The 20,608-nt window shown below is 27.8% G+C and overlaps 1 protein-coding gene across 3 annotated transcripts; it reads left to right on the top strand.

Annotated features, from left to right (window-relative positions):
- The first annotated feature begins 5,037 nt into the window (after window positions 1–5,037).
- Window positions 5,038–15,191, top strand: LOC115723161 (protein tesmin/TSO1-like CXC 2). Of its 3 annotated transcripts, none has more exons than XM_061103701.1 (12): window positions 5,038–5,464; window positions 5,569–6,445; window positions 9,822–9,903; window positions 10,896–10,961; window positions 12,578–12,654; window positions 13,653–13,949; window positions 14,023–14,079; window positions 14,228–14,336; window positions 14,426–14,509; window positions 14,591–14,660; window positions 14,761–14,812; window positions 14,903–15,191. In XM_061103701.1, exons 2-12 carry the CDS (start codon window positions 6,417–6,419, stop codon window positions 14,961–14,963), a joined length of 984 nt encoding a protein of 327 aa, XP_060959684.1. In that variant the 5' UTR covers window positions 5,038–5,464; window positions 5,569–6,416; the 3' UTR covers window positions 14,964–15,191. The 3 variants fall into 3 exon arrangements, with proteins under 3 accessions (XP_060959684.1, XP_060959682.1, XP_060959683.1); XM_061103699.1 differs by having other exon boundaries at window positions 5,564–6,445; XM_061103700.1 differs by having other exon boundaries at window positions 5,038–6,445.
- The last annotated feature ends 5,417 nt before the right edge of the window (window positions 15,192–20,608 follow it).

Below are 20,608 nucleotides of genomic sequence, written 5' to 3'. Positions count from 1 at the left end.
CATCCCTACTTGTAATAGTTTTCAAACCCCCTTGATCTCTTAACCAAATCCTATAGCCTTTAACTCCCTCAGGGTAGCCTAGAAAAACTCCTTTAATTTCCCTTGGTTCTAATTTCCCAATACTTTGGTGTGCATATGCTGCACACCCAAAGACTCTAAGATTAGACAAGTCTAGTGGTTTTCCAGACCAAACTTCCTCAGCTGTCTTTAAGTTTATTGCACTAGAAGGGCACCTATTTATCAAATAGGCAGCAGTAACAACTGCCTCACCCTAAAAACCTTGAGACAAACCTGCACTAAACAATAGGCACCTAGACTTATTTAGCAAAGTTCTATTCATCGTTTCTGCCACTCCATTCTGTTGGGGTGTGTGCCTAACAGACTTGTGTCTCATGATACCATGTTCCTTGCAGTAATGATTAAACAAGTCATTACAAAATTCTAGGCCATTATCAATTCTCAACACCTTAATCTTCCTATCAGTTTGATTTTCCATTAGGGTTTTCCAATGCACAAATTTTTGAAAAGCATCATTCTTATTTTTAAGCAAATAGACCCAAACTTTCCTGGAAAAATCATCAACAATAGATGGGAAATAACAGCAGCCACCATGAGTATTAACTTTCTCTTGTCCCCATAAATCAGAATGTATATATTCCATAATATGTTTTGATTTATGGGTACCAGTATTGAACTTTAATCTGTGGTGCTTTCCTAAAATACAATGTTCACAGAAATCTACCTTAGATACCTTATCTTTGCCAAGTAGTTTCTGATTATTGACTATTTGCAGCCCCTTTTCACTGATGTGACCTAGCCTCCTATGCCATAAAGTAGCTTTGTCATCTTTAGGTGCTGGAACAACATTGTTGCAGCTTATTATAGGCTCCCCACATAGGTAATAGAGACCATCTTCCTTCACTCCTTTCATAGTCACCATAGATCCTTTGCATAGCTTTATTTGTCCATCTTTGATTTACTTTCAATCTGCAAGTCATCAAGCACACTTAGTGAAATTAAATTTCTAGCTAGGTTAGGAACATACCTTATACCTCTAAGTGATCTGACCACAGCATCAAACATCTTGAAGCTCACTGTCACTATGCCTTCAATTCCACATGTTCGATTATTCCCTAATATGACTTTTCCTCCTTTGACATCCCTATAACCAGATAATAATTCCCTGTTGTTTGTCATATGAAAAGTGCAGCCAGAATCTAGGATCCAATCATCCTTAAGATTAGTAGCAGCCACATATACTTCTCCACTATCATAGCCATCACTGTAATTAGCTTCTTGATGTTCCCTATGCTTGTAACTGTCTGATTTTCGTGAGTTATTGTCATTTCCATCAGATTTGTACTTGTTGCTTTTCTTCCAAAAATAGCAATCTCTCCTAAGATGGCCAGGTTTTCCACAATGATAGCATCCATTGGGATCCTTAGGACTTCTTGGTTGGAACTTGGGTTTTCCAGAGTGATGATCTCTGTTGGAATCCCTACTTGAACTCCTCCCCTTTTTGTGCCATGGTTTCTTGTGTACAGATCTTCCCCTACTTAGGTTTAATTCACCATGAGAACCATTGTGCTTCTCTGTTTTCATTTCAAGATCCTTAGACTTCAAGGCAGATATGACTTCCTCCAAAGTAATCTCTGTCCTTCCATATTTTATTGCATTCTTAACTTCTCTATAGGATTCTGGTAGAGAATTAAGAATTATAATTGCCTGGTTTTCATCACTAAGGGCTTCATTTCACCACAGTTGGCTAGTTCAATGTGTAGTCTCAAGAATTCATCTAGGTTCTCTTCAAGAGTCTTCGAGTGTGACATCTTGAATTGAAAGATCCTCTCCTTCAAATAGATCTTATTGGTTAGGGATTTCTTCTGAAATTGTTCCTCTAACTTTTTCCAGATTTTAGCAGGGGTTTCTTCATTGTCAACCTGTCTGATAATTGCATCAGATAGATTGAAAATGATGATTCCAGTTGCTATCTCAAGCAACTTTTCTTGCTGAACTTTAGTAGTTCCATCAGGCCGTTCAATGGGATCATTTAGCACTCTAAGCAGCTTCTGTTGTGCTAGTAATGACCTGATCTTTCTTCTCCAAATCCTATAGTCTCCAGATCCATCAAACTTGTCAATGTCAACTTTAATATTGCTCATGTTAGTTAATTTCAGAAAAAGATAACAACTTTTTGTTAAGGGAAAAAAAAGCACAGTTTGAACATTCAAACTCCTTCTTGATCAAGATTCTCCTTCAAGGACCAACTTCCTGCAATCTTGATCACCTTCTTCTCCCTTCTTGTGAGTCTTTCTTGCTGTTGAAACCAGCTCTGATACCACTGTAGAAAATTTACTGATTTATCCTACAGAAACTCACACACACACATTAATATTCAAGGTCACTTTTGACCTTTTCTTTTACTGAAAAACGAGCATACAAAATGACACGTATTCTATTTACTTTATTTCTCTTATAATTGATTTTACTTTACCAATTGTTTGTTTGTCTGAACAGGGCTTCGAAGGACAAACAAATTAGGGCAAAAATTCAATACAAGAGTGATTGAAGGAAGAAACAGAGAGAAGAAAACCAGTTATGATCTTCAACTGGTTTCAGAGAGAATATGAACAACAACAAACGAAACAATAAATAAGTAAAGAGATTAAGGTAAGAGAGAGCAAACACAAGGAGATTTTACAAGGTTCACCACCAGAATTGGGGCTACGTCCTTGGTGAGCTGCTTCAGAGAAGAACAGTCACAATCCACTATCAAGATTAGTAATTACATCTGTTTCTGAGCTCCAAGACACATGGGTTGTCTGGTAACTCACAATTCTGCAAACCAGGTATGTACAATCTCTCTCTCTCAAACTTTCTCTTTCTTTTCTTCTCTCAGGATCGAACCGATCCTCTCACTTTCTCTCTTTCTCTCTAATTTTCTTTCTGGTTTCTTTCTGTCTACACACAAGAGGAACTCTATCTTTCTAGATCTGGACCTTTCATCTTGTTTCTCTAGATTTCTGAAGAAAAAATATGAAGCTGTAAGTGTTCTCTGATTTTAGTCCTTCTATTTATAGGTGTTGTAATAGTTGAAGAAGTTAGTTAGGAATAACGAACAGCTGTCTTGATGTTGGATTGCATATGGATAGGTTAGTTAAGATTTTAACTAACTGTTTTGACCTTATTATCTGTTACAGGTTGACTTATATGGGGAATTAACCTAACAAAAATAAAACATAGTGGAACTTTATCTTAATCTTCCATTGGTTCAGTACTTTGAATGGTGAATTGGTTGTACTTTGGACTCATTGTTCGTTTTGAATCTGCATACAACTAGATTCTATATTTTTTGGCTGATAATTTTCACGTAATTTTTTTGAAGAAACAAGTGATGTTTCTGTAAAATTAATTTTTAATATTACTTTTATATTTTTAAGATAAAATTCATTATTCTTTTATGCGAAAATATTACGTATATATATATATAAATTTATATATATTTATAAAAATATCTTCGAATCACACATGTGCAATTATATTATATAAATATATTAATTGTGAGACCCAACACACTTAAAATTAGCATATAAATCTAAATTAACTGTAACTATAAGAATAAACATAAATTATATTATAACAAAATATTTTAGAATAAAATTATTATTTTTATTAAAATAAAAATCAAACATTGAAGATTAAAGCAAAATCACTGTGTGGTAACAAAATTAAGCTATATTATATTCTAATATAATTAGATGCAATGCACCTGTGACTAAGCATATATTATATCATATATATAATATAGGGTAAATGGCGGTAAAACCCCCAAAATTTTCATTTTGGTTTCACCTAACTCCAAAAACTCAAATTTGAGTGGTAAAATCCCCAATACTCGTATTCTGTTAGCAATTTACCCTTTCCGTCCATTTTAGGTGTTAAGTGCCATGTTGGACTAGACACAGTGTACACGTGGCACAATTTTATTGGTTCACGTAAAAATTTATTTAAAAAAATTTAAAAATTAAAATAAAATTAATTTAAAATTAAAAAATATTATAAATAAAAAAATAATTTTTCTTTTTTTTCTCCTTCTTTTTTTCTTTCTTTTTTTTCCTTTCTTTTTCTTTTTCTTTCTTTTTTTTTTTTCTTTTTCTTTCTTTTTCTTTTCGTCTAAAACTTCTCTCGCTTTATCTCTCTCGCTCTATCACTCTCTCTCTCGATCTCCTCTCTCTGTCTCTCTTGGATTTTCAATCTAGGGTTTTCAAAACCCTTGGGCAGCCACCCCGGCAGTTCTCCACCCTCACGAGCCCCGCCTGACACCAAGGAAGAGATCGACAAAACCCCACATCTCAGATCTCACGAGCCTCGTGTTCAGTAAGCTCTCTCTCTCACACCCTTGCGATTTTTTTTCTCTTTAATCTGAAGTTTTTTTTCTTGTGGATTTAATTTGTGTTTGTTTGTTTTTATGGAATCAGGACCCGAATTTCGGTAGGTATTTAGGTCTCTTTGATGTGTTTGGATATGAGATGTGGGGTTTTGTTTGAATCTGAAAAAAGAGGTTTCAATGATGGTTGTGGTGTGTAGATGTGGCTTTGGTGGTGGTGGGTAGATGTGGTGGTCTGGGCGGAGGAAGTGGGCGGTAGTCTGGGCAGATGTTGCTTTTGCATATTAGAGAGAGAGAGAGAGAGAGAGAGAGAGAGAGAGAGAGAGAGAGAGAGAGAGAGAGAGAGAGAGTCGCACTGAAGAAGAAAAAGAAAGAAAAGAAAGAAAAAGAAAGAAAAAGAAAATTAAAGAAAGGAAAAAAAGAAAGAAAAAAAAATCCCCGATCTCCAGAACCGCAAAAAAGATGGAATTTTCTGCCTCGAAGAAGTCCCGGTCGAGAATGAAGTCTTGGTGAAAAAAATTATTTTTTTTATTTATAATTATTTTTTAATTTTTTTAAAATAATTTTTTACGTGAACCAATAAAATTATGCCACGTGTACACTGTGTTCAGTCCAACACAAAATAGACGGAAAGGGTAAATTACTATTGGAGATTTTACAGCCCAAATTTAAGTTTTGGGATTAAGTGAAACTAAATTGAAAATTTTAAGGATTTTGACGCCATTTACCCTTAAAATAAAAAAGAAAATAAAGGAAAATATTTTTCTTTATTTGTATACATTTTTCCATGGTAAAAAAAATCTTCCAGTTCATTGTTTGGATTGCTATTTGGTATAGTAGTATAGAGATACTTGCTTCTGCACGTCGTTTGTCTCTCTTCTCTGTAGTCTCTACAACATTTGAATTTAAACAAAAACAAAATAAAAAAATAAATAATGGAGGAAGAAGAAGAACAAGAACAAGGCCTTCGGAAGTTCGGAGAGAGAGAGAGAGAAATCTAAAGCAAAGCAGGTTGAATTTGAACCAAACTTACCCATCTCTTAAAACTACTTTCATTCCAACAAATGTAGCTTTAAGGTTCGCTTTCCAACTCTTTATTTGATCTTCCCACTTTCTCTCTGATCTAATCTGACACTAGAAAGAAATCTTTATTCATCCATGTCTGTTTTCATGGAGGGAAGGAGAATGAGGCAGTCATTGCCGGATTGGATTTGAAAATTTGGGAAATACTTTGGTGCTGCCTTTGAGATTTTTGCCGATCCCATTAGGGTTTTATTCACACGATTATCTGAAGTGGGGTTTTCCATTGTTTTGGTAGTCATGACTACCAAGCGCGCTTACAAGCTCCGTATCCTTCTCCTATTGTTTCTCCTATTTGTTCGTTTAATTTTTCTATTTTGGGTTTAGTTTGTTTTTTGTTGGGTAATGAAATTTTGTTCACATTTGATTGATTTGTTCCACTTGTCAGCTCTATAATGGAGGTTTACTCCAACATTCTCCAACCTTTTTCAACCTCCACTATGATAAAACAAGCAGCAACAAAATCTGCTTCTCATAATCAATCTGAAAATAATGCGGGGAAGGCGAAACATAGGGCCTGCACCAGCTTATTATTCCGCTAATTGGGTTATTTGATATTGGCTCTAATTAAATAGTAAATACTTTTATTTTTTTAACTAATTAATTAATTTTAAATTTTTTTAATCTATTTGATATTGGCTCTAATTAAATAGTTTATTATTATTTAAATTTAAATATAATTAGGAAAATATCTATCAGTCTTAATTAAATCTATATATCTATACTATATTATATATCCCTTAAAACTTATTTATTTTCTCCAATTTTCTTTCTTTTTTATTCTAATTTTCATTAATAAAAAAACTTAAATACCTAATTCTATCTCAAACAACATAATCAATCCACCCATTCTTTATATATTATTAACTTAATATAATACCCGATAACTCGATTATCACCTTCAAGAAATCATATAGAGTTGGAGTTACTTCACTGCGCATGCCCACATATGGAGTACAACAACAACAACAAATACAGGTAAAGCTATTTGTTTTTTATTTTTTTTTTATTGTTTACTAAATTTAACACTAGATATAACATATAAGCATAAATCTCACCCATATATTATTCTATATATTTAGCCATTACTTTAGTCCTAAATGATAATTATCAAGATCTTTTGATGTTAATAGGGAGAAAGTTTTCTGTAAAAATTTGTTTTCCACTCTTTTCAATTGCTTCCGAAAAAAGTAAGTGTAGTATTCAGTGTTATAGAAAATACATATGTTGTTTTATGTATTTAATTATTTGACTCTCTCTCTTTCTCTTTGAAGATTATAATATTGTAGTTCATCGTAGTTCATTTAATATTGTTACAATTTATTTGAAAGATATCATGTGGTTAAATACTTTATAAGAAGTTGGCATATACATTAATTATCAGCTTCACTTTTAATTAAATGTAATCATTATTTGCTTTCTTTTTTTTGTGTATATATATGATTGTTCAATTAAAATAAGAAATTATAATATCTATCTCTATATCTATGAAAATTTATCCAAATTTATTCAGATATTTAATAACAACCTAGATATTTAATTAAATTTAAATAATTAATTAAATAAAAAATCATAATTAAACCACCCACAATTGGTAATTCTCCCTTCGTCTTTCTCCATCCATAATTAAGAAACCTAAACAATCCATTCTTCTTCAGTTTTGAATTAAAATCTATTCCAAACTCTTTCACAGCACTCACATACTCATAAACAAAATTGTCAAACTCACAATCAAACAAAGAAATTAGATCTCATAAAATTACAATTTACAAACAAAAACTCAGATCTCAATATATGTCTCAGCAAAATCCTTCCATCATCAACTTTTTTTTTTTTTTTGAAACACTTCCATCATCAACTTAATATATCACATTCAAACTAGAAAAAAGAAAAACCCAAAAAATTAGCTCAGCATGCAGATTAATATCCAATCAAAACTTTAAAATGAAACAATATCTCCTTCCAATAATACCCACCAATCTCTCTGGCCTCTCTGGCCCAGAAACGAAACCCAGAAAAAAAAACTTGTCTCAGATATATATTTTCTCAACCAGTTTCTCACTCTGCCTCAGATCTGTTTCACACTCTGTCTCTCTCATTTTTTTTTCTCCTCAGATCTCTCTCAAACTATCATTCTCCATGGTAAACTCTCTCAACCTCAGTTCTAGATTCATATTTTAACTTTTTATTTTAAAAAAAGAAAATATTTTATCAAGTCTCACTTATTTTTATTTTTGATTTTTTTAGGGGAAGAATAATAAAAACAAGGAAATTTACTCGTATATTATTTTTTTTTTTAAATTTATTGTTTGAGTTTTTAAAATAATTTTTTAAGTAATTTTTATGAGAGTTGTTAATTTTATTTTACTTTGATTTATTTGAAATTTTTTTTACTAATTAATTATAACATTATTATTTATCACTTCAAATATATTTTTTATTTTTTAAACACATGTCATGCTATTTTTTTAACATGTCAGCAAATATGTGGACAAATATTATATGACGTCACTTAAATCCTTATTGGCATTTAACAGACAGCTGGAATAAACTAGAAACAAGAGGATCTTTTAAGATGGGTAACAATTTAAAATGTTAATTAAAATGTTTTGGAAGTTTTGCCACAAATATGTCTAAAATATAATACAACTCTTCCCACCTTACTCTTTTCAAGATAACAGAAATTTTGAATGCCATCACATAATATTAACTATGGTCTAATAATCACATATTGATTGGAACATTTTTAGTTTTTTTTTTTTCTTTTTTCAAACACATTTATTTATTTTCTGCTTTTAGTATGATATCTTCACATAATGTCTTTATCTCAGTCTACTATCTAAATCCTATTAAATCTAATAACTATTATTATATATCAATAATAACAAGTACTCACCTTTTAAACCATTTTGTTAATTAATGTTATTTTTGAAATTTTGAATAAACAATCATTAAATGAATTTTTAAATTATTAAATCATTTTTGTTTAATATATAATTTTTAAGAATACCTGGTTTTTAATATCACATTATATTATATTATCTTTTACTTTTTTAGATTGTTCATTTTTTTTTAATAAAATTGTTACAGATTTATTTGGTAACTTATTTTTAGTTAGTGATTTTTTATGTTTAACTAATAGAGAATCTATTTTCTTATATGATCTACCAATATTTGAGCATTAATAACCTCACAAATCAGCATATGAATATATAATAATATATTGGTTAAATGATATTCATATAGATCTGTCATTAGTATAAACATATATATATTTCTCAAATATAATTAGAAACAAAACACAAATTAAATATATCTTTTTTAATTAGTAGTTTATTATGTATATTCTATTTTTAAAAATTTATTCTAAAAATATATAATTGTTTTTCTAAAATTTCAAATTATTTAAATAAAATTACAGCCATATTGCTATTTACACTTCGAAAATTTAAAAAAATAAGAACAAAGTACAAATTTTAACTTCTCATATATATAAATTGAGTTGGGCATGGAGCCACACAAATAATTGGTATTTATGGGCTCTGTTAAGCTTCACTTTCAAAATAGAGAAAATTACATTATATACTTCTTCTAATTTTATGCCTTTAAGTTTTACTCTCTTTTAAAATATCTTATATTTACATTTTTTAAATCATTTTACTAATTTTACTCTTATTATTTCACGAAAGTTTTCATTCTTATCTAATTAAAATTTTGCTCGACTTTTCTACAAACTTACACGTATATCTACAAATATAAAAATCTATTATGTTTGAAATTATGTCTTAATTATATAGGTGTGTGAGGATATTTTGGGTACAATACTCATAAAAAGAGGTATATTTGAATTAAATTTTATTTAGAGGTAAATTTAATTAAAGTATAAAAAAAAAATGAGTATTCTTGAACTTCTCCTCTCAAAATATAGGCTATACTACGGATTATGTCAAGTTTTCATAATAAAATAGGATTTTGTAAATACGAGTTAGTCAACTTGTTTTTACACCTAACTTCGCAAATTATAAAAAAATAAATTATATAAAAAATTAGTAAAATTTGATACAATTTAATTTATTATATTTTATTTTATTTGTATAATTTAATTTTTTTTAAATATCTATCACGAAGCACGAGTTGTTACTAGTTACATTAGACATAATTATTTCATACTTTTCCATTTCAAATAATATGTATGTATACATCTCGTTCTTTACATATATTTTAAGATAATAATAACTAATATTAAATTCCTTTAAGTTGCACTTACAATTCAGCACCATGTCTTATATGAGTAAATAAATTTTATTTAACAAAACATATCTATAACTATTAATTAATCTAATTCTAAAAATAGATACGGAGTAATGCAGGCGCATGAGGCACCGGAAATTACTATGAATACTCCATCTTCTTCCATCCATCCTTTCCCCTCTCAGGTCAATTTTTAATTTTTATTTTTATCTTATTGTACTATATATTTTATATTAGAAAGAAAAATATGATTTTTTTTATATATATTATTTTAAACAATAAAATTTGTATATGACTATGTGATAAAAAAAAATTAAATTGTATAATGGTTAAAACTAATAACTAATTTATTAGAATATTGTATGACTAATCTTATTTTATATACTTATTAAATAAAAATAAATGTAAAAGTGTTTAGTAAGAAAATAACTTTTATCAAATTTTTTATTAGCAAAATAATTTTATAATGCAGGCGTATAAGGCACGAGAAATTACTGTGGACACTCCATCTTCTTCTATTCACTATTTCTCCTCTCAGGTCAATTTTTAATTTTTATTTTTATCTTATTGTACTATATATTTTATATTAGAAAGAAAAATATGATTTTTTTTTATATATATTATTTTAAACAATAAAATTTGTATATGACTATGTGATAAAAAAAATTAAATTGTATAATGGTTAAAACTAATAACTAATTTATTAGAATATTGTATGACTAATCTTATTTTATATACTTATTAAATAAAAATAAATGTAAAAGTGTTTAGTAAGAAAATAACTTTTATCAAATTTTTTATTAGCAAAATAATTTTATAATGCAGGCGTATAAGGCACGAGAAATTACTGTGGACACTCCATCTTCTTCTATTCACTATTTCTCCTCTCAGGTCAATTTTTAATTTTTATTTTTATCTTATTGTACTATATATTTTATATTAGAAAGAAAAATATGATTTTTTTTTATATATATTATTTTAAACAATAAAATTTGTATATGACTATGTGATAAAAAAAATTAAATTGTATAATGGTTAAAACTAATAACTAATTTATTAGAATATTGTATGACTAATCTTATTTTATATACTTATTAAATAAAAATAAATGTAAAAGTGGTTTGTAAAAAATAACTTTTATCAAATTTTTTATTAGCAAAATAATTTTATAATGCAGGCGTATAAGGCACGAGAAATTACTGTGGACACTCCATCTTCTTCTATCCACTATTTCTCCTCTCAGGTCAATTTTTAATTTTTATCTTATTGTGATATATATATATATATATATATATGGTGACTATTCAATAGTTACATTTTTATTGTAATCATATGGTTACATTTTTTTAGTTACCAATAGGTAAAAATTTTATTTTTAGAATTAATTAATTATAATTAACTATATTTTAAGTAATTAAATTAATATTTAAAAAGACTTTTTTTAACCATTAAAAAAAAATGATTTCCCTTTTATTTTTCACTTTTTAAATATTTAAATAAGAAAATTAAATAATTAAGTGTAATAATTTTAAATTAAAATTATAAGTATAATAAAATTTTAATTATGAAATTATATGTGTATAATTTTAAATTATCAAGAGTTTTCTTATAAAAATTAAAATAATTTAAGTGTAAAGAAAATAAATTGCTAAAAGATCTTTATTTAATAATAAATTACAAAAAATTAATTAATAATTATACTTAATTTAATTTTAAAATATAATTAATTTTAATTAAAGTTTGAAAAGGAAATAAATTAACAGATTAATATCATGATACATGTCATTTTTTATTTATTTTTATTTAATTTTCAAATTAATTACAACCATTTAATACTGATCCAATGGCTAAAAAAAATATAACCATGATGGTTACAATAAAAATGTAACCATTGGAACCTCCTCCACATATCTATATATATGTATATAATATATATATTTTATATGAGAAAGAAAAATATGAATTTATATTATGGCTGACTTCTTTTTTAAGCTGAAATAAAATTATGTATTATTTTTTTATATGTTATTTTAAACAATAAAATTTGTTCTTATATTCTTTTTAATTATATTTTACACTGGTTCTTTTATATTTGGAGAAGAAAAAAAATACACAAGTATTATGTGATTAAAAAATTAAATTGTATCATTATTAATGGTTAAACCTAATAACTAATTTATTAGATTATTGTATGGCTAACCTTATTTTATATACTTAATTAATAAAAATAAATAAATTTGTTAACACAAATCCACAATACCATAGTATAAGAATAAATATATAAGACTGTTCTTGTAAAAATAGTCTTTGTGAAAATTTTTATTAGCAAAATAATTTTATATAAAAAAAAAATATTATTAGTAAAATAACAAAAAATTACACTTTACGACCAGAAAACGATCATAAATTTACATTACACAACTATCATAGTCACATTGAGGAAATTATTTTGTAAATTTTATTATTTTAGATTGTTAGTTTAATAAATTCTCTAAAATATAAATAATAAGATTAAGTTTTTAACAGAGACATAAATTTTTGTCAATATTTATATTTATGTATTGTTCTGTTTTTTTTTTTTTCCTTTTATAATATATATTTCGCTATATGTATTTTTTTTATTATTATTATTAAACTTTAATTTTTATTTCATCTTTTACTATTGTGTAGAAATATTTGTTCATAAAACTTATTCATAATATATTTTATTATATATTAAAGCAGGAGTTTGATAAATTTGTTATGATAATTACATTAATTTCTATTTTCTCACCATAAAATATGGACATATGTATATACATGATAACGTAAATAAACTCCAATGATTGATAGGATCATACTGCTAATTACGAGTTTCAGGATCTAGCGTTGCAAAATTTTGGACTCCCTACAACAAGTAAATCAATCGGCCCTGGAAGTGACTTTTCCCTTGAAAGGTTTTGCATGTACTAACTTTCTTACTTAATATGTTTGATCTATGTGTTGTATATTGTTAGTTGACTTTAATTAATAATACTTATATTAAATTAACTAAACAACATTAAAAAAAAAATAACTAAACAAAAATCTACACACGAGTGATGTTTTTTTTTTATATTAAAATATGTTGTATACATAGTATCAACTAAGCATGAATATTTTTTTTTCTTCAACGTATGTATTAAAAAGAGTTAATTTTGTTTTAAAAAATTTTCAATAAAAAATTAATAAATATATTTATGGAAAGAGAAGTATTTTCAAAAGGTTTATAATAAATAATAGAGTGCTGATATCAAGTGCTATGCTACCTAGCAGCAGCACCATAAAGTGTCGTCTTATAAATGATTAATGGTTTTTTATAATCAATTTAAAATATAAGTGAGACCCAATATTAATAATTGTTGTTAGATACATAGTGTGTTTTAGTATTTCTCAAAATAATAAGTTAATAATTATTAGATTATATTTATTTGTAATAATAACGTAATAGTACCTTTAAACTTTAACAATTCCCTAATCTTTATTGTCGTGTTAGAAGAAAGCACATTTTCTTCTCTCTCATACTCTTTGTTTCCAATTAATTAATACTATACTAAATACTTTATTGCTAATAATAAGCTTTCAATGATATTTAATTAGTACTGCGTACATAAAATATAAATCTTTATACATATAAAATAGTTAAAGCTACCACATTGTTATATGAATGGAACTTATTTCCATTTCATTCCATATATGTTATCCCACCCCAAATAACATCAACATCTTTTAAACACTTTATAACACATCTTTTAAACACTTTATAACACTTTATACTATTCTAAAATAGTTTAGTGTGTATTAATTATAATTTTCTATTCTTTCAGTTTTTTTTTTATAGATGGATTCTTTTGATTTGTATTATATATTGATTAACATATAATTTTGCTTTAATGTAAATTTTGTTTTTCATCAGGAAAGGATTGTTAGATCAATCAAATGCTGAATGGTCTGAAATTTTGAATTTTGGAGAGTCAAGTACTTCTCTAAATGGGCTAGATTTCAATAACAATAGTTTAAATGTTTGGGGAGAAATTAGTTATAATTACTCTTTTGGTGATGGCATTACAAAGATAGATGAACAAAATATTCTATCATCACAAAATCAATATCACCACTCAGAGAAGGAGAGTTATGGCCTACCTATTTCACAACAGACATATGAGGTTGAATCTACACGAAAAGAAATGAATTTCGAACCTCGACTTAAAAGGCATGTATATATGTTCTATAAATTAATTATGATTAGCGTAACTTTTCTTACCTAAAGTTTTGGATATTTTCAGGCAAAAATTCAACTCATGCAAACGTTGTAACTGCAAGAAAACTGAATGTTTGAATCAGTAAGTTAATTTGTTAAGTATTATTTAGAATTCATATGATATAAATATATCTCTTGAATTTTAAATAATGATAAAATTTCTATTTTGTATATTTACTGCTAATAACAACTTTTTAATACACAATTAATTTTAATTTCTTTTTATGCAGGTACTGTGTTTGTTTTGCTACTGGTCAGTACTGTTTGGACCCTTGCAATTGTGAGAATTGTTTTAATAAAGTTGCTTTTTCAGAGAAGGTTGAGGTGGCACGAAAGATGGTTAGAAATTTTCTTTAAGACAACTATTACTGAGCTTATGAAATCATGTAATAAGTTTCTATAAAACTTAAAGTATATTCTTTGTGCAGAGCCTACTAAAAGCATCAACTAAACGTAGAGGAGGCTGTAATTGTAAAACAGGCTGCTCTAAAGAATATTGTATATGTTTGAAGGTAGCTATTATATGTGCATTACAATCAATTATTAATTATATGATAAAATCTAATTAGCTTATGTATTACTTACTAATGAAGAACAAGATTGGATGTTCTGTTGAGACATGCAAATGCATCGCCTGCCAAAACATATTTGGTCAAAGAAAAGGTATGCCTTGACATATTTTATTCTTTTTTTTATTTTATCATTTTGGATATTTTTATTATTAGTCCAGTCTCAAGATCTATAATTTATCATGATTAATTAGGAGCAACAAAAGAAGGAGAATTACAAGGGTCAGAACCAAATATGCACTTTAGGTACAATATATCAACACTTTTGTAATTATGAATTATTTTGTGTAATATATAATTTGAATGCTTTCTAATTCAAGCTCTTCTATTTCACAGATTTCCAATCCAACAACCACTTGATAACATTATATCTTCATCATCAATAAACGATTCTTGAAGATGGAACTCTTGATCCACTATAGGCTCAACTCTAAACAGCTGCAAGTGATTATTTATAAAGTAATCGATTGTTAGTTTAGATTTATTTGTTGTGCGGTTCCTAAACTATGTTTTAGTTCCTAAACTTTATTTTTAGTAAATTAGTTTTTGAATTTTGAATTTTTTAATAATTTTAAGTCCTCACGGTTAGTGATGGTATTTTTGCCCTTTTTTTTTTTACTTTCTTTAATTTACTTTTGTGTGGGAGTGGGTTTTATTTTAGATATTTTTTATTTTTTATAATTTTTTAAAGTACATATATATATTTTTAAATGGATATAATTTTTTATTTATTTTATCTTATTAGTTATTTTTTTTTTGATAAATCAAAAAATTGTGTTACACAAATCAATGTTTACACCAGCACCCTATACATCTTATTAGTTATTACCATAACAAATTTTTACATGTATTAAAATATGCAAAAAGAAAGTAATAGAAAAAGTGAGCATAAATTAAAATGTTATACTTTAAATTAAAGCACATACTCTTAGCAATTTTTTTAGTATACATACTCAAACTAGTTAAATGATCAAACACATAGAAACAGAATGAGTTTTGGACCGAAATCAAAATAAATGCAAACCAAAAAATTAAACAGATAAATTCAAGGCAATTATCCTTTTGAATTGAGTTTTACTCTAGTTCTCTCTCAAGAAACTTCTCCAATATGAATCAATGTGTTACTAACACCAATTAATTGTACAAAACAACAAGAATCATTCTAGACAATAGGCTCTTCAACACTCAACACTTTCAATTGACCATGAAAGTATGGTCTTTAGCCCTCAAGATCTCCTTCCTTGATTAGCTCTTTCTTACTGTTGTCCTCAAAAGTGAGTGTTTTAATATTTATACTCGCAAGTGCACGAATCGTTTCGGAATATAGTATTCATGTAAGTGCAAGGTCGAACCCATGGGAGTTGACTAACATCAAAAGAAACTATTTCAAACAAAATAAGAATATTCTAACCTAGCTCCAAATATTTGATAGGATTTTGGTTTTGCAACATAAAATAAAAGACAAGTAACTAAAATACTTAAGATTAAAGATGAGTGAGTATGAAAATAATTTTCAAATAAGATGTGTAAAATAAGATTATTAAGATATTAGAATCCACAAAATGCAAGTTCAATAATATTTATAAGTATATTGATTCCCAAGTTTTAGATATAGTTGAAATAAATCTCACCATATTTTCCAAAATATATTTTTCATTTAAGTACAAGTTATTTTCAAAAAGGTAGGATTTTTCTTCACTTATAAAATGTATAATTTCTAAGCATTAAATGTGTTACAATTTAATGAAACTACACAAAATCAAAGAAACTATGTTTAAGCAAAATATAACACTTATATTCTAAGAATTAGATGTAAACAATTTAATGAAAGACATTTAATCAAAGAGTATTATATTTTTGCATAATGAAGAACTAAGTGGAAATATGCTTTAACAATCAAAAATACATGATATTGAAGATGAAGACATATTTTTGATAGAAAAATCCATGAACTTTATAGCACAAATGGGAAATCAACATACAAACATAAACACTATCTAGTTACATTTTGCTTCATCATCATCTTAATAATCTTGAAAAAAAGATTAGAAGCTCATAACTAGATAAAATTACAAAAGATAAACATACTTGACATGCTCTTCAAAGTGTAAAAATGGTAGAAAGAAAATGGTAAAAATGAAGAGTGTGGAATGGAGAAGTGTTTTGGGTTGAAGAGGTGTTTAGGGGGTGAAGAGATGTGTTTTGAAATGGTCTTCCAACACCATATTTATAGGCAAAATTGGAGAATTAAATTAATCAAAATAAAATAAATAAATTGATTAATTTAATTAGTGTTGGGAAGAGAAGGGATAAATAGAGTATGTGTAAGAGTATTGGAAAAAATAAATGTTTGTTTGGATGGAAAAATAGTGAAAAGATAGGGTAAAAATAAATTAGGAATGTTTATTTATATGTAATAACTTGGGAAGATAAAATAGGCATTTGTGTGTAAAATGTGGGAGAGAAAATAAGAATTTTGGCTTTTTTAATGGGGAATTTGGCTGAGAGAAAAACCAATTAACAACTCAGTTTTTTTTTCCTTTTTTTTCTTCTGCAGGTGCCACATGGCGTGTTGCTGTTGGTGGGGCGCTGACGGGCTGGGGCCAGAGAGACGCGTGGCAGGCCGCGGTTGGAGGGGAGCTGATGGCTGGGACCCACGTGGAAGGAAGGAGAAGAGGGAGCTAATGCTGGGGACCACTCTGCAGGCTTCACTTGCGCCTGTCTGGGGTGAGTCACACTCGCCATCCTCAGCCGCACGATTGGTAAACGGACGGTCCAGATGGGCTGTTGACTTTGACCGAGAGTGGGATTTGCATAAAGGCTCATCAGATTTTCTTTTTGAAATTGTATTTTAGCCCCATTTCTTCAATATTTCTCCAATTTATTCCTAATCTTCACCACCAATTACACCTAAAAATACATAAAATAAATTAGAAACTAAAATAAAATTTTAAATAAATACCACATAACATATTATAATAAAATAATTATAAAAACACACAAAAACATATAAAATTACAATAAAGCTAATAAATTCAAAAATAATTAAAAACTTACTAAATTAATTAAAAACTTAAGAACTAAACCAATTTTTAGTAAAAAAAAATGTGAAAAATAACTCTAATTTCTAGAGTTATCACAACCCCAAACTTAAAATTTTGCTAGTCCTCAAGCAAAAGAAAAATTAGAAACACACAATTTTTTTTATTTATTTATTTATTTTTTTATTTTGGTGATATCAAAAATGTCCTCAAAAATTGCACATTGAAAATAGCTTATATAAAATATGAATAAAAATTAAACTCATGTAATTAATTCAATAGTCAATCTTGCTTTGAAAATATAATTTAAGTTATAAATCTAAAATCTATTCATCAAATTATTATGTGAATTTTGGAAAAATTATTGTAACAAAATATTTATTTCACATAACAAGATAAATAATTTTTTTTCAAAATTTGATTTTTTTTTAGCAAAATTGACCCAAGAATTAAAAATAAAGCTTAAAAGAGATTCATATTTGTATAAACTAAAATCAAACTCAATCAAGGGTATTATCATAGGAAAAAGGGGATATCACCAAAGGTTTTTTTTTTTTCTTTTTGTTTTTTTTAAGGCATAAATATATATATATAGAAAATAAATATTTTTTTTTTTTGGTTTTTTTTTTTACTAGAAAAATTATAATAAACATATTTTTTTTTTTTTTTAAATTATATAATATAACTACTTTAGCATCCAAACAACAATTTTTAAAAGTGAAAAATAATACTCTACCATTTTTAAGCACATGAAAGAAATAACCATAGGAACTCACCACCCCAAACTTAATTTATGCATTGTCCTCAATGTATCAAAATACAAATATAAATTGAAAGTAAAAGAGTTGAGAATTTAGAATAGTCATACCTCATCTTGGAGCAATGTCAAGAGTGCAACAAAAGGGAAACAAAATCAAAAGAAAAAATTAATCTAAAACATAAATTAAACACACATTTACCAATAATTGATAAGAGCAATCAATGATCATGGTAAATTGGATCCTCAAGGAGGATTTCATCCACTTCAACATTTTTCAATTCTAAAAATGGTTTTAATTTTTGTCCATTAACTTTGAATACATTACCATTATTAGGATTTTCAATTTCAATGGCTCCATGTGGAAAAACAGTGCGGATAATGTATGGACCTACCCACCTAGAGCGTAACTTTCCCGGGAAAAGATGCAAACGAGAATTGTATAAAAGGACTTTTTGACCGGGAGAAAAATCTTTTCTCAAAATATTTTTGTCATGGTAGAATTTCATTCGGTCTTTATACTTTTTCAAATAGTCATATGCATCATGCCTAAGCTCTTCTAACTCATTCAATTGAAGCTTTCTTTTCTCACCCGCTTTGTCTAAGGAAAAATTTAGTTGCTTAATAGCCCAATAGGCTCTATGTTCTAACTCAACGGGTAAGTGGCATGCCTTCCCATAAACAAGTCTATAGGGAGACATTCCAATGGGCGTTTTGTATGCAGTACGATATGCCCATAATGCATCAATGAGTCTTAGGGACCAATCTTTCCTAGTGGGGTTTGACGCTTTTCTCTAAGATGTGCTTAATCTCCCTATTTGATATTTCAACTTGACCACTAGTTTGTGGGTGATAAGGTGTAGTGACTTTATGTGTAATGCCATATTGTTTCATTAAATGTTCAAAAGGCCTATTACAAAAGTGTGTACCATTATCACTAATGATGGCCCGTGGTGAACCAAATCGTGAGAAAATATTTTCTTTCAAAAACTTAAGCACAACTTTATGGTCATTAGTGTGACATGCAATAGCTTCTACCCATTTAGACACATAATCAACACCAACAAGAATGTATAAATTACCAAAAGAATTAGGAAATGGACCCATAAAATCAATGCCCCAAACATCAAATATTTCAACAATAAGAATTGGATTCAAAGGCATCATGTTTCTCCTAGTTACACTTCCTAATTTTTGGCAACGCTCACAAGATTTACAATGCATATAAGTGTCATGAAAAATAGTAGGCCAATAAAATCCACATTGTAAAATTTTCAAAGCAGTTTTCTTACCACTAAAATGTCCACCACATGCATGATCATGACAAAAAGATATGATTTTAGGTTGATCACAGTTTGGAATGCATCTTCTTATTATTTGATCGGGGCAATATTTAAACAAATAAGGATCATCCCACATGAAATTTTTCACTTCAAAGATAAAATTTAGATTTATCTTGTTTAGACCAATGAGAAGGAATTTCACCAGTGACCAAATAATTCACAATATCGGATACCAAGGAAAAGAAGATACATGCATGAGTTGTTCATCGGAAAAGTTTCAATGATAGTGGTGGAATCATGATTAGTTTCAACAACAATTCTAGACAAATGATCGCTACAACATTTTCAGAACCTTTTTTATCACGTATCTCTAAATCAAATTCTTGTAAAAGCAAGATCCAACGAATTAAACGAGATTTAGCATCTTTTTTCGACAAGAGATATTTCAATGCAGCATGATTAGAATAGACAATTATTTTAGATCCTAACAAATAAGACCTAAACTTCTCTAATGCAAACACAACAGCAAGCAATTCTTTTTCAGTTGTAGTGTAATTCAATTGAGCTTCATTTAAAGTTTTGCTAGCATAGTATATTACATGAGGTAACTTGTTAATTCTTTGTCCTAAAACAGCACCAATTGCATAATCAGAAGCATCACACATTATTTCAAAAGGAACATTCCAATCAGGAGGGCGAATAATGGGTGCACTAGTTAAAAGGGATTTCAATTTTTCAAAGGCAACATGGCAATCATTATCAAAGACAAGAGCATTTTCTTTTCCAAGTAAATGACATAAAGGGCGTGAAATTTTGCTAAAGTCTTTTATGAATCTTCTATAAAAACCGGCATGGCCTAAGAATGATCTAATTTCTTTTACTGTCTTAGGTGGAGGAAGTTTTGAAATAAGATCTACTTTTGCTTTATCAACTTCTATTCCTTGAGATGAAATCACATGAC

This window comes from Cannabis sativa, chromosome 9, assembly GCF_029168945.1.
Source record: "Cannabis sativa cultivar Pink pepper isolate KNU-18-1 chromosome 9, ASM2916894v1, whole genome shotgun sequence".
In the NCBI taxonomy this organism is placed as follows: Eukaryota; Viridiplantae; Streptophyta; class Magnoliopsida; order Rosales; family Cannabaceae; genus Cannabis; species Cannabis sativa.
This window is presented reverse-complemented; position numbering and strand designations above follow the sequence as displayed.

Bases quoted from the DNA above. Each gene is read 5' to 3' on its own strand.
- LOC115723161 (XM_061103701.1), top strand. From the start codon at position 6,417: ATGGAGTACAACAACAACAACAAATACAG. The intron at 14,337-14,425 runs GTTAGAAATTTT...TTCTTTGTGCAG, and splicing joins TTGAGGTGGCACGAAAGATG to AGCCTACTAAAAGCATCAAC. The intron at 14,510-14,590 runs GTAGCTATTATA...TTACTAATGAAG, and splicing joins AATATTGTATATGTTTGAAG to AACAAGATTGGATGTTCTGT.